Consider the following 25,945-nt stretch of genomic DNA (forward strand, 5'->3'; position numbering starts at 1 on the left):
GGAATCTCTGCCTTTTCTGAAAATGTCCTCTTCTTCTTAGTGTCAAATAACAAATTGCAGCTATTAATAAGCAGTATTGTTCAGCAGCACTTAAAAGCTGTAGTTGGTTAGGCCAACGACACCCCCTTTCTGACCTTGGATCTCAGTACAGTTTTAGATCACAGCTGAAGGTAAGCAATAGAGTCATAAGTCTGCTAATTTCTACTCAAGCAATGAAAGTTTCTTTAGCATTGGGATTATTAGGTAGCTGGTTGGTGCTAGGGCAGTGAAGTAGCGAGCAGAGTTTGGCTAAGAAATGAAAGACATCAAGACATGCTTTTCAAAGCCTAGCCAAAAAAAGCAACAACATCAACACTAAAAATGAAGTAGGATTAAGGAATGTCATTCTAAACTGAATGATGGGTCTGGGCAGTTTCAAAGTTATCTCGCTCGGTGCAGCTAAAACCTCTCCAGTTTTAATGGGAGAAGCTTTAGCACCATTTACAATCCTTTCTTCCTTTTACCCTTCTGTTCTTTTTTATAATAAAAGAAACTGTGATGCAGTTGTCAGTGTTGTACGCAAGCTGGCTCACAGTGATGGGGTGCAGAACAGAGCAGAAAGAGCTGCCATGATGATGACTGTACCCACCATTGTTGTAGGAATATAAAACAAAATTGAGGACTCCCTCTCCTGTGAAATAATTATATATCATCTCCCAGCCCCTGTGTTGGGAAGTCCTACATGGCCTAATGAGCTGTCATGTAGATGTAACAAATTTTAGTCATATCCAGTCTTGAAGTTTTCTCTCTACAACTTTAATAAACTGCAAAGGTATATATTATAATTATATAACATCAATGCTTGAATCTTTTACGAACCAATTTAATTATAATAATCTGTGTAGAAATTGTTCTGCTTTTAATTATTATACAAAAGGTGCTGTATCTGAATGGTAAAGCTAACTTATCTTTTGTATGTGTATTTCTCTTCAGGTCCTTGTTGTTCTTGTACGAATGGTAAATTCATTGTATGGATTCTTTTGTCTTTATCAGGCAGTAGCTTCCCTGTGAAATCCCATAGAGATGTTGAATTACTGCTACCTGAATGCTTTTGTACATGACTATCTTTCTTAAAGTGGGCTGTCATCTTAAAATAATTTTATCATAGATAAAGAAATGAGTAAAATTGTGAACTTCTAAAGCTTTTTATTATCATTTCTGTAAACACAAAACTATTTACAATCCTTGCATTTCCAAGGCGAAGTAGTGACTCTTCCCAGGTTCTTTGTAGCATTAAAATGTGATAAGTATTCTCCCATTGGAAACAAGCAGGTTTGAGACAGGCATTGGTGAATGGTTATTCTGGATGTCAGACCCTATTGAGGAGCAAGGTGTCAGGGCGCAGAGAGGGCTGACTGCCCCCCGCCACAGGGAGAAGGGCCCCAAGGGCAACACTGGCGTAGCCCATGCCCTCACCCAGGGGGTGCCATTCCACAGGCTCTCAGCACGGGGGTTGGTTGTGGGGTCTGTCACCAGCCCCTGGCATGGCAAGTGGTGAGCCAGGGCCAGGGTCCATCCAGGGGCTCTAGCCGGGAGCACAAGGAGATGATGCCGGAGGCAGGCCTGGAAACAGCATATGTAGGAGGGGCCCATGCTGAGATGGCTACCTCCAGTGTTGATACCAGGAGGCAGGGCCATAGACGAAGCTGGAGACCAGCACTCCTACAGCATCACTGAGGCAGAGACTGACAGCCCTGGGACGAGCTGAAATGGGGTCCTGGGCCCTTGTGGGGAAGCCCCAGGGGAAGCTGGGCAGGGACAGTCAGGCCTAGCAGTGCTCTCAGGGTCTGGCAGCAGGTTATCAAAATCTGGTTTGGACAACTGTAAAGGCCTTGTCAGTTAGCCTGTGAAAATGAAGGGATATATGAAACACTTCTCTCTTTTCACAACTCTAAAAGTACAAGGTGAGCTCATACAGTATGAAGTGTAATGTAAATTACAGACCGCTTTCCTGGCATCTAATATGGCAGGGTAGAGTAAGCATTAAATTAGAAACAGATCATGCTCTAAGGGTCTAAGACTACATTGCATTAGTAAGGTTTTGTTACAAGTATCAACTGTGGAAAAAGGAAAATATATAACCTACTGTATATAACATAAAAGAAAACCATTGATGTTAGTGTTATGTAAACCAATAATCTTAGTGACGGTGAGGGGGTTTATTATCCTGCGTGTAAACATTCTGTCAGAATATCCACAGTGGATCTTCATCCTCCACATCCTTCTGTCCTTCTTCATTTTGAGGGAAAATATCTCTCTCATTAGTGAATCAGATGGGAGATATTTAGAGAATTTTTGGAATGAAATCATTCTTGTAATGCTTATTGCTAGTCAAAGTACCTAGAATCTTCTGTCAATGTCTGAGGAACATCATGCTTATTTTATAAAGTATCTATTCAGAAAATTTCAAGAAGACTGAACTTTTTAACAAGTGCTTTTATCCTAACTTAAGCTCAAAATTAGGGTTCTTACTTTAAGTTACATCTTACAAATTTATTTTTCAAACATAATATGTTGTTATGTAACTGTTACTTTTCAGTAAGTAGAATATGGGAGAAAACTATTCGTATAAGAAAGTACAGCTTTTCTAGCTTTTCTGCTGTTCGTTTTGCTGCAAACAGCTAGGCTTTGAACATTTGCTGTATGTAGAAAAGGAGTTTGAATTCCACAAACATATATAGTGAATATACCTAGCAGAGCAAGACTTTTATTTTACTCCTATTGTAATTATTTTAGGGAGTCATTTAGTTGCCTGAAAACACAGCCAGGCAGAATTATCCAATAAAATGCTATTTGCAGTATTAAAACTTTGTTTTGTTAGTTTTGGAAGAGATGGAATTTCCTCTTGATACAAGAACAAGGCTACCCATACCCAAAAAGCAAAGATACGGAGTGGTCAAGGAACCAGTGCAAGAGCAGATAGTTACAGTTAGATATTTCACATGCCAAAACCATGCCACAAGTTGAGTGCTGGTTACCCATAACACTGATTTGGAAGGAAGGCTTTTTTTCCCTTTTGGAAGGACAGCGTTTCAAAGCCACACTGAAGATCTTATTTGAATTTTTCCTCTTCAACTAGCTTTACATACTTAAGACTATAAAAAGGGAGAAGTGCTTTATTTATTCTCTTCTGCTAGTCTATCTCCCTTTAGAAAATAACTAATAGTACAACCATTTTCCAGCTAGCTTTCTTTAAACATTGCTGTTGAGCTAACTTTCTGAGTATTGTCTGTAATTTTGCTGCCAGGTTGCTCTCATTTTTTTTGTTTTCTTTCCAGAAAAAGAAGTTATGGTTTCCAATTTTCCATTAACCCATTGACCTGTTTCCATCAAGTATTTCAGTCCAGTTTGGTTGCACATGTTTTGTTGTAAAAACCTTCCTTGGTTTCAGATTCTTATTTCTTTTTGATCATGGGGAAGTTTACATGGCACCAGGCCTGCTGGAGACAGATGGGGTTCACCTGTCACAAAGGGGGAAAAGGATTCTGGCTCAGGAGTTAGCAGGCCTCGTTGAGAGAGCTTTAAACTAGATACGAAGGGGGAAGGGGATAAAACCAGACTTGCTAGGAATGAGCCTGGGGGTGGCACGCCTGTGTTGGAAAAGAGATCAATAGATCAACTGAAGGGCATTTACACCAACGCACGCAGCATGGGCAATAAACAGGAGGAGCTGGAAGCCATCACACGTCAGGGAAACTATGATGTGGTCGCCATCATGGAAACATGGTGGGATGACTTGCACAACTGGAGGATTGCAATGGATGGCTACAAGCTCTTTAGAAGGGACGTGCAGGGAAGGAGAGGTGGAGGGGTAGCCTTGTACGTTAGACAGTGTTTTGACTGTCTAGAACTCAACGACCGTAATGATAAGGTTGAGGGCTTATGGGTAAGGATCAGAGGGAAGGCTAATAGGGCAGACATCCTGGTGGGAGTCTGTTACAGACCACCCAACCAGGATGAGGAGACAGATGAAGTACTCTACAAGCGGTTGGCTGAAGTCTCAGAATCTCTAGTCCTTGTTCTTGTGGGAGACTTCAACTTACCAGATATCTGCTGGAAATACAACACAGCAGAGAGAACGTAGTCTCAGAGGTTCCTGGAGTGTGTGGGAGATAGCTTCCTGATGCAGCTGGTAAGCGATCCAACCAGGGGAGGTGCCTCGCTGGACCTGCTGTTTACGAACAGAGAAGGCCTGGTGGTTGATGTGGTGGTCGGAGGCTGTCTTGGGCTCAGCGACCATGACGTGATAGAGTTTTTGATTCTTGGAGAAGTAAGGAAGAGGGTCAGCAAAACCGCTACCCTGAACTTCAGAAGGGCAGACTTTGGCTTGTTAAGGAGTCTGGTTAAGAGAGTCCCGTAGGAGGTAGTCCTGAAGGGCAAAGGAGTCCAGGAAGGCTGGATGTTATTAAAGAAGGACGTCTCAAAGGCACAGGAGCAGGCGGTCCCCATGTGCTGTAAGTCGAGCAGGTCGGGGAGAAGACCGGCTTGGCTGAATAGGGAGCTTTGGCTGGAACTCAGGAAAAAAAGAAGAGCTTACTGCCTTTGGAGAAGGGGCAGGTGACTCAGGAGGACTACGAGGATGTTGTGAGGTTATGCAGGGAAAAGATCAGGAAGACGAAGACCCAGCTGGAACTTAAACCAGCTGCCACCATTAAAGATAACAAAAAATGTTTTTATAAATACATCAGTGACAAAAGGAGGGCCAGGGAGAATCTCCCTACTTTGTTGGATGTGGAAGGTAACCTTTTCAGGAAAGATGAGGAGAAGGCTGAGGTACTTAATGCTTTCTTTGCCTCAGTCTTTAATAGTCAGACTGGTCATCCTCAGGGTTTTCAGGCCCCTGTGCTGGGAGATGGAGCTAGTATGCAGAATGAAGTCCCAGTTGTTGAAGAGGTGGCAGTCACTGACCTGCTCCTCCACCTGGATGTTCACAAGTTCATGGGGCCGGATGGGATCCACCCCAGGATACTGAGGGAGCAGGCAGAGGAGCTCGCCAAGCCACTGTCCATCATTTATCAGCAGTTCTGATCAACCAGGGAGGTCCCACAAGACTGGAAACTAGCGAATGTGACGCCCCTATACAAGAAGGGTTGGAAGGAGGCTACAGGGAACTACAGGCCTGTCAGCCTGACCTCGGTGCCAGGAAAGGTCATGGAAAAGATCATCTTTAATGACATTATGCAGCATATGCAGGACACCCGGGGGATTGGGCTCAGCCAGCATGGGTTTATGAAAGGGAGGTCCTGCCTCACTAACCTGGTCTCCTTCTATGATAAGGTGACCTGCTCAGTGGATGAGGGGAAGGCTGTGGACGTTTTCTACTTGGACTTTAGTAAGGCCTTTGACACTGTATCCCACAGCATCCTCGTAGAGAAGCTGGTGGCTCATGGCTTAGACAGGTGTACTCTTCACCAAGTAAAAAACTGGCTGGATGGCCGAGCCCAGAGAGTGGAGTCAAATCCAGCTGGCAGCCAGTCACAAGTGGTGTTCCCCAGGGCTCAGTGTTGGGGCTGGTCCTGTTCAATATCTTCACTGATGATCTGGATGAGGGGATTGAGTGCACCCTCAGTAAGTTTGCAGATGACACCAAGCTGAGTGGAAGTGTCGATCTGCTGGAGGGCAGGAAGGCCCTACAGAGGGACCTGGACAGGCTGGGTCATTGGACCAGAGCCAATGGTATGAGATTCAACAAGGCCAAGTGCTGGGTCCTGCACTTGGGTCACAACAACTCCATGCATCCAGGAGTGGCTGGAGAGCTGTCTGGAGGAAAAGGACCTGGGGGTGTTGGTTGGTAGCCGGCTGAACATGGGCCAGCAGTGCGCTCAGACAACCAAGAAGGCCAACAGCATCCTGGCTTGTATCAGGAATAGCGCGGCCAGCAGGAGCAGGGAGGTGATTGTGCCCCTGTACTCGGCACTGGTGAGGCCACAGCTCGAGTACTGTGTGCAGTTTTGGGCCCCTCACTACAAGAAGGACATCAGGGTGCTGGAGCGTGTCCAGAGAAGGGCAACAAAGTTGGTGAAGGGTCTGGAGAACAAGTCTTATGAGGAGTGGCTGAGGGAGCTGGGATTGTTTAGCCTGGAGAAGAGGAGGCTGCGGGGAGACCTTATCGCTCTCTACAACTACCTGACAGGAGGTGTAGCGAGGCGGGGTCGGTTTCTTCTCCCTAGTAACAAGTGATAGGACGAGAGGAAACGGCCTTAAGCTGTGCCAGGGGAAGTTTAGGTTGGATATTAGGAAAAACTTCACCGAAAGGGTTGTCAGGCATTGGAACAGGCTGCCCAGGGAGGTGGTTGAGTCTCCATCCCTGGAGGTATTTAAAAGAAGGGTAGATGTGGTCCTTGAGGATGTGGTTTAGTGGTGGACTTGGCAGTGATAGGTTAGTGGTTGGACTCGATGATCTTAAGGGTCTTTTCCAACCTTAACGATTCTATGATTCTATGATAAGTTGTGAACTATTAAGAGGGAGGCATCTACTTGTACTGATAATACTAGTTTGTTTTAAATTTAGGCTGATATATTTCTTTATCTCATAGCTCCTAGGAATGAACAGAGACCCCTGTCCATCCATTGTTCCCTTACCCGGAGAGTAAATAACTCACTGGCACACTATCCAAGGCTTTCCTTTCCTGCCCTTTTTGTACCAGCACTTCTGACTGATTTAGCCAACCGTGGTGAATTATCTGGAACAGAGAAAAACACCCTGCTGAACTGGATCCCACAAGGTGCTGTGAGACCATTGGAAAGCCACTGTCATCTCACTTTTTTATGTCTCTCCTGATGTTGTACTCTCTCTTCTTAGCCACAGCAGTTCCCCAAAGTATGTGTCAGATAGTTTTCAGCTATGTAACTGTTTTAATCTATGGTTCAGAGGGACAAGATGTTCAACTGTTTCTTCAATAGAGGATTGTCAAGCATATGATGTGTTACATTTCAGGTATCTGCAATCTGCTGCAATTTATTTGCCTTTTAATAGAAAAAGTACTATCCAGAAATCTTATCCATTACCTACCATACCAAAAAGTCACTTAATGAAACAATTAGGAATACAGTAAGCAATGTAAACAGTGTGCAAAATATGAATGCTTGCTAGTCCATCACGTTAAGTGCAAATGCTATTTTTGACATTACTGTTTTACACGAGACTGGGAGAATAAATATTGAGCCAGGCATCAGAATTCTTCTAGTTCTGACAGAAGGCTTCTTGCTTGTAGAATAATTTTTAACTACTTTATATGTTTAAGTGATGCATGTTTCTTAACGGAAACTTTTGGGAATGGCAGATGATATTTTTATATAGAGAGATATATGGAATGATCTTAAATTTCTGCAGCCAAATTGCCATGTGTACTGTACCTTACATGATGGATGGAGTCTTAAGGAGATGAAAATCTTAGCAATATAAAAAGTGTCTTTAAAAGAAGGCAGTAAAGAGTGCCAGGTTTAATGGGAAATGTGATGATGCAGTTGGTTGGAAACCTCTCCAAAGGACACTGCTGGGTTCCTATTCACAGCCTCCTCTGCTGGAGAGGTGGCATATTGGCTTTTAGTTGTCACTGCTTAAAATACTGTCACCATTCCTTCAGCCCTTACTGCTTTTTAAAGTATCGCCTTTTGTTTTTTTGTCATGAAAGTCATAACTTTCGTGAACTTAGGAATGCTGCTTAGCATAGAGAAATGTGTGATTTGCAAAGGGAACCCAGTACCTTATTGCCTTCCTAGTGCTTATGACTGGTTTCTCATGAGTTCTTAAAAATTTGATTACAGAATCTTTTTATTTTTGGGGACTCTGGAAAGGACTATTTTTATTGACTTTTGTCTTTGGAACAGGTGTATTTTCCTCTAACTAACATTTTAAGTATTCTTAGGGCTCCTTCTGTTCTAGGACAGTTACATAGCAGATCATGAGAATTAATTGACACTTGCTTATGAAATCACCCTGATTCTAATTCTAATTTTTCTTTGCATTTTAAGAATTTAAAGCAATTGTTTTCAAGCTGTTTGAGTTGTGTTCTGGACGTACCAAAGATGCTTAACAATTCTATACTGATATTTTGTACTGTCCTTCACACTTTGTGAGCGCTAATGACGTGCTGTTCAGGGATTTCTAAAGGACTGCCACATAAAAAAGAGACTGTTATTGAACAGGCATGTTTGTTTGTTTGTTTCTTATGTATTCAGGTGATGTTTCTTTGTAATTTTGTTACTTGTTCATACTTTACCTGGGACAGTTTTATGCCTTATTCCACAATACTGGCACCAAGAAAGAAACTTTCAGTGTGTACCCCAGTTATCAGTTGTCAAGAAGAGAAATTGAAAACTGTGAGACTTTTACTACTGTTTAAAGGCCTTTCGGCTACATGAAAATACACAGGCTTAAGTGAAGAGTTAGTTTTGTTTTCTTTGGGGTTTTGTTTGTTTGCTTGTTTAAAGCACACTGATCTTGTTAGCTAACACAGCACTTTCATGATGTCGCTACAGAACAGTCACGAAGTATTTTGCGGGGTTCACAGGATCCTGCAATTTTTAAATTTTTTTTTTTCTTTGAAGGGGATATGATGGAGGAAGACAATGAAGTAGTTTTGAACATGCATAAAAGAACATTATTCAAAGTTAGAAAGGCAGCATGGGAAGAAAAATGATTTACAGATAATTAGGTAATGGAAGCTAGCTAGCATTTATAGGCTAACTGAGAATCAACCCCTTAAAATTATTATAAGGGACTGAGCCAATGGAAAATTTCTTACTTCAATTAAGTTTAATTCAAGTTTTGGGAAAGGCCCAAAATGAACATAAGTAAAATTAGGAAATGAGAATTTTCTTTTTCTTATCAGGAATTGCCTTACTATTGTTAATTTAATCTCTGCTGAGCTGTTTTGGGAAGCATGTGTGTATGTGTATGCGTTTTCCTCATAGTGCGTATTTATGACAATTTAAGAAAAAAAACATCCTTGGCATTTCCCCAAAGAATGTTGGTGTTGAGATACAGCTGTATTTCTATTTCTGTCTCAACTGGAAAATTACTTGGTGAAATGGATGCTAGAGGCTTTCTATGTCATTTTTGTGTCACGTAATGACACCTTCTACAGAAAAGACTTTTTAAAAAATTAATAATATGCCCAGTTAAAATTTGTGTGGAATATATTTATCCAGGAATATTCAACATGTTTTCAGTGTTGTGGTTCATCCAAACAAACAACCCACTACTAAAAATCTGAAGTTGTGAATACTGCTTAAAGATGAAAAATATTTGCATTCTTGCTATCATTGAAAGAAAGAGCAACCCAAAATCCCTGGTTCTAAAACATTTTGTTAGTATACTATTAACCCATAGAGTCTATCAGTCTTATAGCCAAAGAGTATGTAAAACATGCTAACATTGATACAACTTAAAATGCAGCAATTAAGTTTATAACTACCATACATTGTCTTAGCTTTTTAGTGGAGTTAACTGAAAACCAGGGGAAAAAAACAAAGTAAAAAGGACTTTTATAGATGTGTATGTAAGCTGTTTATCTGCCTATTGCTTAAAGAAACGGCCAACTTGCTCTACTTGTTAAGATCAGAGTTTCTTAATGTAATTTAAAAAGTCTAAACTACAGTTAAGTGACTAGCAAAATAGTCTCTTCCTTAAAAAATTCATTCCTGAAAGAAGGCTGTTTCTGATTAATGACATATCACAGTCCAGTTAGTGTTAAGAATTTGACTTCTCAGAAGAAGCCTTTTATTTTGTTTTTCAGTTTAAAACCTAACTGAATATGTTGCAGCATCTAGGCCTCAGGCATACTCATTGCAGCAGTGAAGGCATTTTCTGAGGACTTCTTGGATCCCCCTTGGGATGTTCCTTCTTTATATTCTTCTGACCTGCTTATTTCGTTTTTACAACTAATTTCACTATGGTGACATTTTCTAGAGTAGTCAGTTACTGAGGCATTGACCTGGAACAGGGGACATGAGATGCTAAGGATCTGTTTTGATTCAGTCATATGAATGACGTGAGGCTGATTTTCCAACCTCCCAAACGACTTCTTAAGCCATAAGGCACCAGCTCCACTATACTGATCTTTAACTCTTTCCATTTTCTTTGTCTGAGCTTTTGATTTTTAAAATGAAGAGATGGCCAGTAAAACTTATCCTCCTGCAGAAAAGGGAGTAGAAACAGAAAAGAAGGGTTGGAAAACTCTGGGAGAGCCCATGTAAGATCTCATCTGTTGCTCATATTGCTTCAAGGAGGCAGTGGCTGCTTCTGGGAGCCACTCCTCCCTTTTTTTTCCCCTCTAGCAGTAAGTGCTTTCTGGTATCTCAAAGGCAGTAGCAGACTTCACTTTCTAGGGATGTACCACAAGCAATGTAGGCAACATGCCTTTAAGCTAGACCTGAATCTCTGAGAATAAATGTACATGAGAATGGCTTCCACAGTGGCATCACATGTTTAAAATGCAATCCTTGCTATACCATTGTAATAAATATGGTTCTCCTTGTTGACTTGACAACTTAAATGAGTGATATATGTATAGACCAAAAGAAGGACGTGTTGACTGAGCTGTTTCTTATTCATATTATTTGTTTACTGAGGCTTTCTTTCTTAACTTCAAGCATTGTACCTACTGCATGGTTTGCCTACAAAAACATGTATAAATAAATATGAAGACCTGCATACATATATACATACATATATGCAAATGTATGCATGTATATATTTGCATTTCTTTCACAGTAATCAGCAATATCAGCTTTTGATGTATGGTCAAAAAAGATGTGTTTGGATCTGCTTTCACAGTCAGAACCTGTGTAGTGAATTTGTAATTGCGTAGTAAGATCCTGTGGTTCTTTGGACAGTATTTATTAGGCTGATGTAATGCAAGAAGCTGACTCTCCCTAGTACCCTGGAGGCTGAAGGTATCAGCTTCAGGATTTCCTGCAGCATCAGTTAGTGAGGTGGCTGAGAAATGAGATTTTGATTTCAGAAAACTTAACTCAGGTCTGCAATAAAATGTGGCATAACGCTTTGGGATATCTACTCACTGTGCCCCTGGAAAATTAACCTTCATTTCTAGCTTCTAAAATTCTAAGGTTCTATATTATTTATAACTGCCAGTGGTCATGGTACTTAGTTAAATTTTAAACTTAACTAAAAACGTTAGCACTGCACATAATTTAACTCACAGATATCCCATATTTCATATTTTAATTTCTATGTTGATAAGCAGTTTATTGCTAACTTTTCTGAAGTTGCATGTAAATGTAGATAAATGATAGTCCTTCAGCTGTGATGCTAAAATGCTAAAGTTTGTTCACAGCCAATGAATGAGCAAACATTAAATCTTGTGTGTTTCTCTGTGAGTGTAAATATTGTTATAAAAAATATCGCAAACTGTTCTTGTCAAACTGTATTTTCTCACTCCTTCATCCTTAATAAAGTCATAATCATGAATGCAGTAGGTTTGCACTTAGTTCGCAAATGTCTGAAACATAAAGCTATAAGATGGATTCTATATGAAGTCATCATTGTTTAAATAATTCTTACCATAATGTGCTCTTTTACACCCCCACTATTTCTTATTTCTAACCTGTTGTCTTCTAAGATGGAGATATTTTTAGATACTGCTTTCAAAAAATGTCTTGGGTACTCAGTAACCTAACTGTCAATGAAAGTGCAAAAGATTCATGGTCTTTTTTGAAATCAAAGCTTGTACAATGTGGTTCCTTTTAAGAATTTTTTCAGTTGCTGTACAGTGCTGTGATTAACAGAGGTCAATATCAAAACCACATTGGTTTCATCTGGGTCTTTATTTGTAATGTTAAAGAACCATTGATCATGGCCCTTCCCCACCGCTGGCATTAGATAAGAATATTTTTGCATAAAATGCTATAATGAATATAGATAGCATAGACAGACTCTACTGTCTAGCTTGACTAGCAGAAGATTTGCCCTCCCTTTCCCCTCTTAACGCATTGAAAAGTGAGATGCTAGTCCCATCAACCAGAGCAAAGCTGATAATGATCATGACTATGGGACACCCTCTTAGTTATATGGGGAATTAACAGAATGTTTGGTCCCTGCTTTCACCAGCTGCTCATACCACTTAATCCCTAGGGACACAAGTAATAGAAATGCAAAACTTTTATTCACATCTGAGAGGTGGAGGCTGAGCCACAGCCTGTGATCGACCTCTGTCCCATCCCAGTGGGATGCACTTCTGATTCAGTGCAGTGAATAGGTATGTTTGAACTTGCTCGTGGGATTTCACCTCATCTAAAAGGAAGTTACAGGAGTGTCTTCTCGTTCCTCTGGTGCACTCGCTGTTCCTAAGATGACCAGATTAGTTTTTACTTAATTGTTCATTGCATTGTGAATCTTGTGCTCAATCTGTGGAATTAATAAATGGAAGCAAAACTACTGAAGAAAGGCATTATTTTCTTTTTCCTGGTGTGGGGAGAAAGAGATTCTGTGATAAAAAGAAAGAACTAGATGTTATTTTGCAGATTTAGTGAAAAGATCAGATCACACTTTTTTTCTTAGAATAAATTGATCAAAGTTGTTCCATTCAGGAGATCTATTAGAAAGTTTTAACAGGGACCCAGTGGATTTTCAATGTGTAGACAAAATTGGAACTTAAGCTCCACGGTTAAATGAAATGTATGCATGTGTTTGGTTTATGGTGATTTTAGTTTACCTATTTTTTTTCAGGAACAATAGATCATTTTTGGTGCATTAAATTGTTCACAAACACCATATTCAGCTTTTCCACAGTGTCAATATTATGATTAGTTACTTCAAGGTTGTTTCAGCACCAATATAAAATCAGTGTTTCTTTCTTCTTTTTGGTACTCTAGGAAGAAGCCACGGAAAGACAGAAGATGAAAGCTCCTATTCCCAACTTGGTTCTCTTGTATGCTACTCTAACTCAGAGCTTGAAGGTTGTGACCAAAAGGGGATCAGGTAAGTAAATCTTTACCTCTGTGGTTACGATGTGGTTTGGAAAGAAGTGCTTAATATTTGGAAATGTATACTAAGATGTTGGAATGGTGGTTTGGAACTTAGTTAAGAGGATTTCAAATTCTGCAGCAAAAAAAGTTAGTAGCTTCTGTATATTTTCAGACTATTTGGCCATGTGAACTTGGTGAAAAATAAAAATGTTAAAATCAGATATGTAATGTGAAATCAATGTAACAATTCACCTGCTGAAGTAAAGTTATTCCCAGAACTATTTAACTTAAAAGATTTTGTTGCAGTCAGTGTTCTTAATGTAAACTACTAGATTTATCTGTTTGACTGTATGGTGAAGAATCTCTTGGAAATGAAGATCATGCAGTGTTAGTTTAGGGTAGTGATTTTTGTAATACAACAAATAGATCAAGCACATTAAATTTAATAACCATGAAAAGTGAACAGCAAAATGTGTTTTTGAAAGGGCTACCTGATACATGGTTGAAGAGTTTAATTTGGCAAAGAAAATACAAGCAGTTTTTCAGAAACCAAGCAGAGGGTGACATGGTTACCAAACATCTTTCATACTGTCACTATAGATGAATTATCTTAATATGTAAATAAAAGGAACACCAGTGCTGAGACAGTTGGGTGGGTTTGGGTGCATTTTTTGTCTGTCACCCTGAAATTCTAGTTTTCCCCTCTTTGACCTTTTATTGGATAATGAGAAAAATGATAAGATACTTTTGCAAACTGTCTTGCTCTATGGACTAAAGGAAACTAAATCCTTAATGGAAGTCATAATCCCATGTTGATGGAATTCATTAATTAGGTGTGTTGTTATTAGTAATTTTCCTTTTGGCATTGTAATATTTTAGGTAGCTTTTGTTGTACTGTTCCAGAAGTCCAGCTCTGATTGCTTCTTGTATATTTTAAATCTGTTTCCAGCTGTAGTTGGTTGGTAGTTGTTGTAAAGTGGTACTTAGGGAGGACACAGATCTTTACACATTTTGGGCAAGAGCTTAAATCACACCTTGTATTTTCAATGGATCATATTTGTAAAAACATTATGAAACTGAATATGTCTCCAGTATTTTAGTGACTGGAAATGTAGATGGAGGTAAGGCAAATAAAGAGTACCACTGTAAAGTAAGGTATTCCTCAATGAAGATTTGAGATTAAAATATATTTGGGTTTATTTAAACTCAAGAAACCTGGAATAAACAGACTGTGTGCAGAGCAAAGGAGTGGGTGGTGGGTTGATGTGTATGTAATATGATGTTGAAGCCTAAACAGATATCATAGATAGCCTTTGAATGTGTCTGGTGAGGTTGTTCTGTTTGATTAAGATTTAATACTTGTAAGCTTTAAGTCGAGGCCCCTTAATCCAAATTTAGTATAAACATTATTGATCCTCTTAAAGTAACTTTTACAATGACCTCTATTTTTAAGGAACTAAAAAAATAGCCTGCTATCTGATACCTGTTTCTTGAATGTGACAATAAGAATATGGGCTGTCTTTGCATTTTATTTCATCATTTTTGCCTGTATCCTCTTCCTCTGATCAACCAATGCAAGGAAAAGTGGTAAATACACATTTTCATTTCTGTTTGGGAAAGTAATATAATTGCTGTCTGACAAAAGAAAGGGCATACAATAATTTTTACGATGTACAGAATATGTTCTCATTCTGATGCTGTAATAAAAAGGAAAAACTGTAATGGAAATATTTGGATCATACCTTACTGTAACATGGGGTTCTTGATGTTTTAATGGGAAATCTTCTTATCCTGTATATAGTTTCAATTATCTGTATCACCAAAAGGTCTGTTTGTCACACTGTATGTGCAAAGGAAAACTCTCTGATTTACTGAAGTCGCAGATCCTGTGGCCTTTGGTCATGTTGTTTAGTGACTCTAGACTTGAAGAACTTCCATGTAAGTTGGTGGAATGTAATAACATGTGTGATGCTGCCTGGTTTGTTTCTGTTGTTCTTTGGGTTGGGTTGGGTTGGGTTTTTTTCTTCCCTTGGTGCTCAGGAGGCCTATTTTGCAATACTGAAGTGTTTCTACAAAGAAAACTGTATTTATTTCAACAGAAGTTTTAGCAAAATAAGATTCACTTATCTGTACTGTGAAAATAGAAATGGCTTCCTAATTGGAAGTAGAAAAAACATCAACCTGGAAAATCAAACTGTGGTTTTATGTGAACATGTTAACCAGAGGCAGAGAGGATGGTGAGGACACAGTTTCTGTCTCTTTAGTCAGCTCTTCTTGTGAGTTCACCCTGTCCTTGAAATATCAGCAATAAAGTAAAATGAATAGCAAAATAAATATGGTGTATTTTTATACTTATGAGATGTTATAAATATGGAGTAGTATATCCACCCTTTAGAGATGTGTTGCTTTTATGTACTTCCTTCTCTGTTATGAATTAAAGAAGTGTATTAGAAGTGAAGAAGTTGCTGCATTAATATGCTAAATAGTTGTTGTCCTAATTGTGACTTATTCCTTCTTATTTGCTTTTGTTGAGCTTATATCTTAGTAACAAACCTGAAAACACAAATCTTGTGTTCTTTATATATTTAACTTCAGCTTTTTATGTAAAAAGAAATCTATCCTTGGAAATATGTCTTTTCTACACTGTCAGTTGGATTTTTCCTGCTAGAGTACTTCAGCTCTCTTCTTCTATAAGTATTTTATCAGCTGTGCTAAAAAGATAGTGATTAATAAAAGTTTTAGTTTCTCTATTTGGCAAAAATACATTTCCAACCACTTCCCTGATCTGTCAGGTTCATGAAAACCTACCTTCAGAAAGTCAGTGAGGATTCATATCATGCCAAAAATGCAGAATAATATGTAGGCTCAAATTCTGGTTTTATTTCTAAAAATGGTTAACAATTCTGACCATCTATTGGCTTTCAGGACTGAAGTGATATAAAATAATTAGCTATATATGTAAACAGCTAGGATCAATATAGTATTCCTGTCTTTGTGTTGATTGAAAAGCAGGTTAAAATACACTGCAAGAGAAAGCTTAGGTTCTGCTGTGTTGGATTAAATCTCTGATCATGACAGCTGTCATTATGCAAAGCACTGAAATGACATTACTTAAAGGCAGTCCTTGAATCTTTCTACCACTGTATGCTATTCATTAGTTAAATATAATAATATAGGGTATAAAGGGAAGAGTATTAATCAAATATTTATTATATTAGCAGGAAAACGTGCTTTAAATCATCTTACTCACAGCTGTGTGACGTACCTGTTTAACACTTTATCTTGCATGTATGATTCTGTTTCTATCTGACAGGAGATATATACATCTTTTTTTTCCAGTTAATATTTTAAATAATTTCTGTAATACAATGAACAGTTTCCAAATGCTCTTTAACATATCAAGGCTTTATTTTACATTTAGGGCAGGTAATAACTCTGTTACATAAGAATGGCTGGATAAACAGTGCCAGTAACAATTCCATTAATAAATAGAAATGATGCAAGAAACATCTTCCTATATCCATGTATGCAAAAACTAAACTAGATTTAAGCACACCTAAACTATTCCTGTCAATTATAGTTGAATGCACAACACCTACAAGTTGTAATGCCTTCTCAAGCAAGAAAGATCCTTTGCCTTTAGCTTTGCCGTTCTAACCATTGACTTCAGAGTAGATGTAGTGTTTGTTAACTGGGTATTTTAGGTATTCAGTGAAGTTCCCATGACTTCTGGAGAGGCTTCAGAGCCTGCAATAGTAACTGCAAAGATGAACTTTCATGTGGCACATAATGGATATCAGATGTGATAGGCTAAATGGGAAGCTGACTCTTGCACTACTTGTCATCTTTTTGAAATATCTCAAAGATTCTTGCTTCATGAAACAATTTCTCTGATCACCATGTCCTGGTTGATGCACAGAAATAATAAATACTTAAAGCCTACATATTTTGATTCGTTCAGCACATGGTTTTACTGGAATTAGCTTAAACCTCCAAAGCATAGGAGATAATGCCTGTTTTTTAGCATGATGCTGAACTTCATATAAATTTACAGTATGCCTAAAAATTGCATAGATTTGCTTTTTGTGCAGTGCACTGAGTGTCTGTTGCTCAATGCATTCCTTGATAGCATTTTGAGAACTTTATGATAATGCATTTCTAAATGTCTTCCTTTCAGGGATTTTTCCTGAAATTATCCTGTTTCGTAGTTTGAAGTAAGCTGTAGATTTTTTTTTTTAACCATGTGGCTTTACATCCTTAGAAACTTAGTTTTCTTAAAGTCTGTTCTTTTCAGGTTGAGTGGCATTTGATCACTCGCTTGTGGTGAATAGAGTTTTTGCTTATGAATTATTTAATACTCATCAAAGAGGAAGTAGGTTAGGAAAGAGCACCTCATGCTGATCTGTACAGGTTTTCTTCCCTATAACATGCATGTTAAATAAAATACTTGAACACTGCATTGCCATCTGGTGGTTCTTTCCAAGGATGCTGAATAGACAAAGGAAATAAAGTCTTGTTGTTAAAAACCAAACCTGTTAAAAGGGAGAATGGGGGGAAAAGTATGTAAAAAGACATCATTACGTAAAGAATTATAACTTGATCAGTATAATTAGACAGTATTGGTGTAGTGGCATTTTATACACTCACATTGCCTAACAGTAATCTAGCGTTGCCTTGTATCACAAAAGGTGAGAGTTGTTATTACTGTCTGTAGTGCTCTGTTTTTCCACAGATGATTATGTATTATGAGTTAATTAATTAATATTCTCTGTTCAGTTCTGCTATTGTGAATGGAAATTTTCTTTTCTAGGTCAAATTTATTCTATGATGGAATAATTTTACTGGAGGGACATTCTAACCAATGATGGGTTATCATTCACGTCACATACCACATCATATGATGAGATTAAAGTCTATAGATGTATTTTGTCATGTAGCAGAAGATTACTTCTCTTTTTAAGGTCTAGTATTTCTGTGCCTTAGCAATCGTGAATGAATATAAGTAGTTCTAGTTGTTGTGTTTGTATGGAAAGTCAACATTACGAAAAAAGGCACTAAATAGCTTTGACATTGCAATGTTGGTATTTTTGAATTTTAGTTTGTTTTGTAGGAGCAAATATGAATTTTAACTAGGTAAAAATAATTCAAGATTTTTTTTTGGTTCTGTAACTAGTGGAATTCTGGGGAACAGACAGGAAAGATATACCAAAAATTCCAAGTACTTTTTCTGTTTGACAAATTCCATACTCTTCAAGAACTATAAGCAGACATTTTTCTAAACTATGGCCCTCTATGAATTTTTATGAATTATTTTGCATGTAAGAATAAGTATATTTAAGAGAATAATATCAGATGTATAAAGGACATCTCTGCACAAAGACAGTTTTTCTTTTTCAGAAACATTTCATTTAACTGGAAAAGGGACACATGTTCTGTGCAAAGAAGGCCTTAACATCAACAAAGCCAAGATTTTACACCTCATGACAAATGTCATTATGAGAACTCAACAATTTATTAAAAAAAAAAAAATCAGTGGAATGAAAATTCTTCACCTGTGCTGTATGTGAGGAATATGTCTGCAGAAGTCAAGACAGTTTGAGAACTCTTTTCAGATAGGAAGAATTGTTGAATTTAGTTTACTCCTTTGTATCTAGTAATTGAATTGTCTGTATTCTACAGAAAACAATTTAATATATATATGTCTAGAAACCAGCTTACATGGCAAAAACACACCATTGCTTACATGACAATTTGAGAAATTGCACACAATTAAATGCTGAGGCTTAGTAGAGGTCTGGTATGCGATATTTGAGTATATGTAGATTTTATTTATTTATTTTTTATAACCTTTCTGGCTGAGACTTGGTGTCCTAAGTGCATAGTACTACACAGATCATCCTATTCTTAGTGTCTTTCTTTCAGTGGTGCCATTCTCTTTTTCATTCTGCCTGTATTTTGATTGCCTAAGTATTTTTTTTTTTGGATTGTTGTCAGAAGGTGATTAGTCGATGAATGCCATATTGGGTCTGATATGCACTGAATAGTAATCAGATGGTTCAAAAAATAAATTAATAGGTACATATCTGTTGTTCTTTTTCTTATAAAATTTACAGGCAGAACACTCACATATACAGCACTCCAAGTACACTGAGCTTAGAGCAAAGTATTTACAGCAATTAAAGGACACGCTTCTTGTAAGCCATAGGAGTTTGTGTCAATTGATATTAATGGCCCCTAGCTGTTGTTTTCACTCTGTTACAGAATGTTAGTTTCCCGTTATTAATTGATGAGGCTTGTGGCTTGTTGGGTGGTTACACAGAACCTGAAATAATATTTAGTCTGTCTATCTGATGTTCAAGATTAACTTATATGAGCAAGGATTTTTTCAGTTGGAACAATTAAGACTACTGTTATGACTATGAAAACCTTTTTCTGTTTCTCTGTTTGGTGAAAACAAGCAAAAGTATAGTGAAAGTCAGTCCTAAGAAAAGACATATGTACCTTTCTTATTGCACTGGGGAGACAGGAATATTTTTGCATCATGACCTGATTAAGAAGTAAACCTTATTTGATATGAGGATTGTTTCAAAAGACTCATTTTAAATTGGCATATATATACACAGCCTTGTTTGTGGTTGTAGCTGTGGGACTGAATGAAGAAAACTCTATGAAGCATTTTTCTTTTTGAGGGAGAAGAGAGAGGAAGATGAGGGGAAACCATTATTGTTAAAACCACAACGGAGATAAAGAGAAATCCCTGTTGTTCGTTCTCAAGCAACTTTCTTATGTCTTGATCTATTCATTTGTTCCATATTGATTTGATAACACTAATAGTATTCTGCTTTTTATCCTGAGAATAAAAGATGTTTTAGTTTACTTTTTGCAACTTTTCTGTTCCAATTTAAAGATGGTTTTTCCTCCCCATTTTAATGTGTAGTAGAAATCAGTAAGTTTTATTTTTAGTGTTAAAACCTCTTCATAGCTGAAGAATGAATTAACTGGGTGTATCCACTTTCTTGGATTTTGCCTAGTTACTTTATAAGGTATATGCCTTGTATAGTGTGTGTTGGTGGGAGAGGGTGTTATTTGTTTTCTTACTTGCACTTTTAAAGATAGAAAATCTTCAACACCAATACACTTAAATATATAATTGTGGGGTCAACTGAGATGAATGATTGCTTATGCCTGCTTGCGGGGAGGTCTAGATGATCTAGAGATGCGAAGACTGTGTAAATGCTCTGCCTCCTTCAACGCTTTCACTGTCTGTCCTGAACTTTTGCTGTCTGACAGAACCGTGAGGCCTTCTGGAATTACTATAGCCCACAGGAAAGTTTTACAGCTTGGGATTTCTACATAGCACCAGGATGTTAATAGAGTCATTAATGTCCTTGAGCACCTTATTTAGACAGCAAAAGTATCCATATCCCCACCCTGCAGAAAGATCTGGCAAAGCCATTTACGCCAGTTTTGATATGATCCTCATCTTCTTTCTTAATTTATGAAGGGAAAACCCCACCTGATTATTGTTTAGGAGAAAAGGTATGATTTTCTTTTTGAGAATCAAGGAATACTGGAAGGAAGTAGAATTTGTTTAGTAACATTTTGCATATTCAGGAAATTAGAGGGTTCCTTTAGTATATGGTTTTGACACAGTTTTTTGTTAATGCCAACTTTTTTCTTTAAGAGAATGATCCTTTTTAATACCAAATGTTTCTTTAGCTACAGAATATTGTATGTATTGCATTGCTATGGAGTAATTTTCAACATATAGTTTTCATTGGAAAAACCCCGAATCTTGTTGGAAAGAACACTAGTTTTGTTAGTGAGCTTATACAGATGCTTGGCCACGGGGACGGTTCAGCTCTAATGGTCTCTATTTTTTTAAGCTAAGGACACTGTTCAGTATGTCAGATGAACAGCAATGATGTGGATTGTTTACTATGGGGGTGGGGTGGGGGCTAGATTATAAGGAAAGAAAGACCCCCAGTTCTGTGCCGCTAGAGAATTTGGTCAATAGGGAACAATTGCATTGCAAGCATAAATCCTTTGTGACACATTACTTATTTTGGAGACACAATGAAAGCAGTAACTGTTACTTGTCCTGTAAGCATTTATAAACAGGATGGCTGGCATTTTAAAAATAGTTATATGACCTTTTGTTGTTGCTAGGATCCATACTGATACTTTTCAGAGTCCTGGGAGATGGTGAATAATACCACAGTATGTGAAAAGACTGTCTGTGCAGTAGCAAAGGGTCAATGTTTTATAGTGTGCAATACATATTAAAAAAATGACTAATGATAGTAAAGGAGACAAAACAAAATCTAAAGCCAAAAGGACAGTAATAGATATTCTTACATAGTTCGGTCATTGAGTTTTAGTAGCTGTTTAGAATGACTCTCTGCTTCCACAGTCCCTATTTTCCCTGGGGGATGGTTAGCAGTTCTTTCACTGATTGGCATCTGTTGGCAAATGGTCTAAAAGATGTAAAAGAACAAGTGACCTTTGATTAGAAATAGCTGTTGCAAAAGATTTATTTATTTGAAAATTATGCTGTCAATTTTATGTAGAATAATGACTGTGGAGAATAAGGAGACAAGAAAACCTCAAGGACAAGTAGTGTCCATCTGATAGATTTGTCTTTTTTATTTCAGTGTACTCAGTTGTGAAATAGTATTAAAATATAGAAATATGAGCTGTGATAATGCCTTGCCCAGTAGAGTATGTTTTGTTGCTACACTTAAAGCAAATTAAAATTTATGAAAACTATCTTAGATTAAAATACTTACTGCCCTGTTCTTTCTGGAAGATGAAGGCAGAAAGTGCTCCATACACAGTGCTGAATACACAGATACATGGGAAGCAACTTAGCATGAAAAGAGAAGGTCATCCTTTAGATTGCAGTACTGAAATCTTCAGCCATTCTTGCTCAGACTTGTTTTTGTTGTTATGGTCTTTATTTTAAATGCAAAATGCCCATTGTCCATTGTTACTTTAAGATTTATCTTTTTATCTGTTTTTCAAGACAGTTTTTTGCAATTATAAGGAGAATTATCAGAGTGCTATAATGGTAAATTATGAGGCAGTCACGTTAGTTGAAAGATGAGTGCTCCTGTAATTTTATCGCCTTGCTCTGAATGCTTAACTCATTTCAGGAAGCTGTCGGGTGTTCATATGCAAAGCAGACAATTGTGTTGAAGCAATCTGCAAATTCATTTGGCGTAGCCCACTTCCACAAATGACTCTTTTTTCATCCTTGGCAAAAGGAGAAATTTTTATTCTCTTAAATCAATTTTCATTCCAATTAAAATAGTTCCAACTGATAATTCCAGTTTTAATTACAGAGTCATTTAGGTTGGAAGGCACCTCTTAAGATCATCTAGTACAACGCCCCTGGTTCAAGCAATGTCGTCTACAGCAGGTGGCTCAAGACAGTGTGCAGCTGAATTAAGTGACTTCAGGACTGTTCTTTAAACTGTTTTTTTAAGGAATTTAGGCAAACCTGTTAGAGGACATATGTACATGCTGTAGTCCCTGACCATCGATTTCTCCAGATTAGAACTTCCCTAAACATCTGTCTCATCGTGGGTTGCCTCATCTCCCAGTGGAAACTGTGGCATGTTTAGGATGGTAGCTCTGAATTGCTCTAATGTGGAGTTGCAACGTACCAAGGAAACACCTGTAGTTATTGTCATGTCAGGTTCTAAAATTTGATAGTTAAAATTATTTAGTACCTGTTCAGGACATTCAGTTTCTTTCACAGTGAGATTATTTATTCCTTGGAAATTACAAATGTGTTCAAACTCTATTGAAGCATAAGCCAATAAATGAGGCATGTATTAAGCTACATGCAAAAATGAGCCTATGTAATGTGTGTTTTACCATTCCCTTCCTGTGTCACTTTAACTGTAGTTAATACCCTTGATAATACAAGAAACATAGTATTTTCTTATGAGAAAAGTAATTAGCTAATACTAGGCATGCTACCTTCATGCACTTCTATATAATTTACTATGATCTTTCTTTTAATGAGGTTTGTTGTAGTAGGTAGAACAAAGAGAGTGACTTGGGATATTAAAAATGAAAGAGCAGGCTGTAAAGTCAACAACTTTCAAAAAAACCAGCAACACACGTGGTTCTCCAGACACAAAGAGTGCAGCCTGAAGTAAAGCTGTTGTTAATACTATTTTTTTTAAAAGTACAAGTTTGCCTTATCTGAAACTCCAAATTTTATGCCGAATGTCATTGGCCATATAACCCAGAGTGAATCCTGAAGGCAAAACAGAGAGCGGCGCAAGGAACAATGTAAAATCTATATATATGTATGGATAGATATCTGTGCTATGAGGGGAAGCTCAATTCCTTCCTAGGGATAACAGAGCCTATAGAGATGCTGTTAAGCTGTTGCATAGGTGATTGCCTGGGTGTAGCACAGCAAAGGAGGAGGGAAAATATGGAGCAATACTGTCAAACTCTGAGCCCTTTCTGATCAAACAGGCTGAACCAAGTATGACAAGGGGTCAAGTTGCCTTTTCTAGAAGTGACTAATGCATACCTTGTGATTTCACAGGGGGCCTCCTGGAGGCCAGCGAATGCCCTGCCTGCATTCTGCTGACTGCACCAGGCCACTTCAAGCACTCTGCAAGAAAATCACTTTTTTGTGTCATAGGTTTAGCTTTGCTATTGGCAGTGCTTTAAATATAATTTATATTTTTATAATTTGAGAGACAAAATCAAATCATAAGCTTTGTATTTTTTCTAGGAAATTGAATAAGGGTCAGTAACAGAACATTCTAGTCGGTCAGTAAACTTTTTTTGAATAATTATTCAGCAGAATTGCAAACTGCTGTAAGTTGGCAAATAGGCATGCATTCATTTTATATTATACTACTTCCTGTGAAGTTTTAGAAAAATGGGACTATTGATGGATGAAGTAGGAAGCTTAAAACAGACAGAAAGTCTGGGAAGAAATCATGGCAAACCATGTTTGTTAGAAAATTCATTTTTAATGGGAAAAGTAGCTATCATGTCAAGGAGAGGAGGGACAAATTCTTTCTAGTTATTAGGAATGGTACAATATGATGGCTTATATTTTTCAATTGTAATAATTTTTCTATACATATTTGAAATACATTCCAGACAAACCACTTGAAAATAATTCATATATAAAATTTGAGATAAGGAAAACATCTATTATTTCTTTTTCTCAAATTTTCAGAGAAAAAAAATCCATGGCAAACATAGTTCAGTCTATTAAGAAATTTTATTGATTCTCTTGACATAGCCACCAACTGTTACTATTATCTGAACTATTTTTTTTACAATTCCTAGTTAAATTATCAGAGGTCTGTCCATAAAAATAATAAGATGATATAGCAAATATTGTTTGGTCAGGGTGTCATTTAACAACCTAAAAATTTATCAGTATAAAGGTTTACAACAATGGAACACCAAAATGCAAGAGGTCATTGCCCCCCCCCCCAAAAAAAAAAAAAAAAAAAAAAAGACTGAATCTGCTATGAAAAGCTGAGGATAATTTTTAGGAGGTAATGCAGTGAGAGAATTCCAGTGTGATTACACTTTTACAGTGTCTAGAGAAGCTGTGAGCTCTCCTTCGTAATAAGATTGCACTAAAAAGCAGCTGTCCTTGCTATCGTCTGACTAGTGTCATGCTATCTGTAGTCCAGGGCAAACTTAAAAGAATTGAAATTTTATTGATGTTTAACTAGGTGGACTGCTTTATTCATTCATTACTTTGTTTCACTTTGTCACTATTAAGTAATGCATGTGTAATAAACCTGCATTTCAAAGTAGCTCATGCTATTCTCATATGTGTACTGAGCCAGCATGTTTTGTACATGTTTGGTATTGCACTCATATTAAAATGGTGCTGTTGATACCAAATCTGGAGTAAGTGCAGTACTTAGGATTCATGATAGCTCATACCTACAAATGCTGTTGTTTTCAGTATGAAGAATTGGTCATTCATTTCAAACTGTGCTTGAACAAGACCATTCAGCAGAGTTGCTTTCTCACTACCAATGTGTTGTGTATTTGAAACATCTAAAATTTTCCCTTCTGGTAAGTCTAGCCATGAGATCCAAAGAAGATATGAAGTCTTGTGGTAAGTCTGCAGAATTAATAACTTTGGGGGGAGAGGAGGCTTGATTTTTCGTTTGTTTGTTTGGTTGGTTGGTTGGTTGGTTGGTTGTAGTTGTTCTCTGTGACCCGGTCTTTCTCTAAAAGCTAGATGAGGAAGAAATGCATGTTCCATGGTACTTTTAAGACTACCCCATTTCCTTCCTTCAGTATAGATACACAAGGTGAAAGATGTAACAAGTTATGGTAGTTGCCCATCACTGAACAGCAAATTGTTAGATGTTTGTGGGCTGAGAAACTCAAGAAAGGGTTTAGAAACTGGTTTTCTCTGCCAAGATGGCATCAGCTTCAAGGTACTGGCAGTCGTGATCAACAAAGAGAAAGAGGCCTCTGTCTCCTGCATGTAATTTCCTACATAGCTGTAGACAGCGCAACAGTCCTCCTCAGAAACGTTGCTGGTGAGGATTTTATGTCCAAGTTCTGAATTCTGTCAAGCAGAGCTTTAGTTTTATTTAAACTGAAAATCACGGGAATATAGTTTTCTGATAGAGGCAGTTGCAACTGTTAGTAATATGTAAGAACTCTTGGAAGTGAATTACTGTGACATACTGTGCCATGCAATTTTAAAAGTATCCGATTCTGTAGTTGTTTACTTACATCAAAGCTGCTGTGTTACACTCTGAACACTTTGCAGTTCCTTTCTTCTTCTACCAGTAATTGTTAAAAATAATTTAATTTAATTTATGTGTTATTAGGTTTATTTCATTAATATGTTCATTGAAAATAGCTTTTTATTTTCTGTCCCATCTGCCTGGTCTTAATTTCTAGGCCAAATTTAGTATGAAGGCTTTAAATCTTGTCTCTCTCTTATGGAAAA

General features: G+C 37.6%; 1 protein-coding gene across 1 annotated transcript in view; it reads left to right on the top strand.

Annotated features, from left to right (window-relative positions):
* IL1RAPL1 (interleukin 1 receptor accessory protein like 1) overlaps window positions 1–25,945 on the top strand; it is a 770,634-nt gene that overhangs the window by 77,078 nt on the left and 667,611 nt on the right. The window contains exon 2 of the mRNA XM_075097466.1: window positions 12,877–12,982. Coding sequence (XP_074953567.1) covers window positions 12,901–12,982 — 82 coding nt within the window. The 5' untranslated portion in view covers window positions 12,877–12,900. The remainder of the gene's footprint in view (window positions 1–12,876; window positions 12,983–25,945) is intronic.

This window comes from Phalacrocorax aristotelis, chromosome 1 (genome assembly GCF_949628215.1).
Source record: "Phalacrocorax aristotelis chromosome 1, bGulAri2.1, whole genome shotgun sequence".
Classification (NCBI taxonomy): Eukaryota; Metazoa; Chordata; class Aves; order Suliformes; family Phalacrocoracidae; genus Phalacrocorax; species Phalacrocorax aristotelis.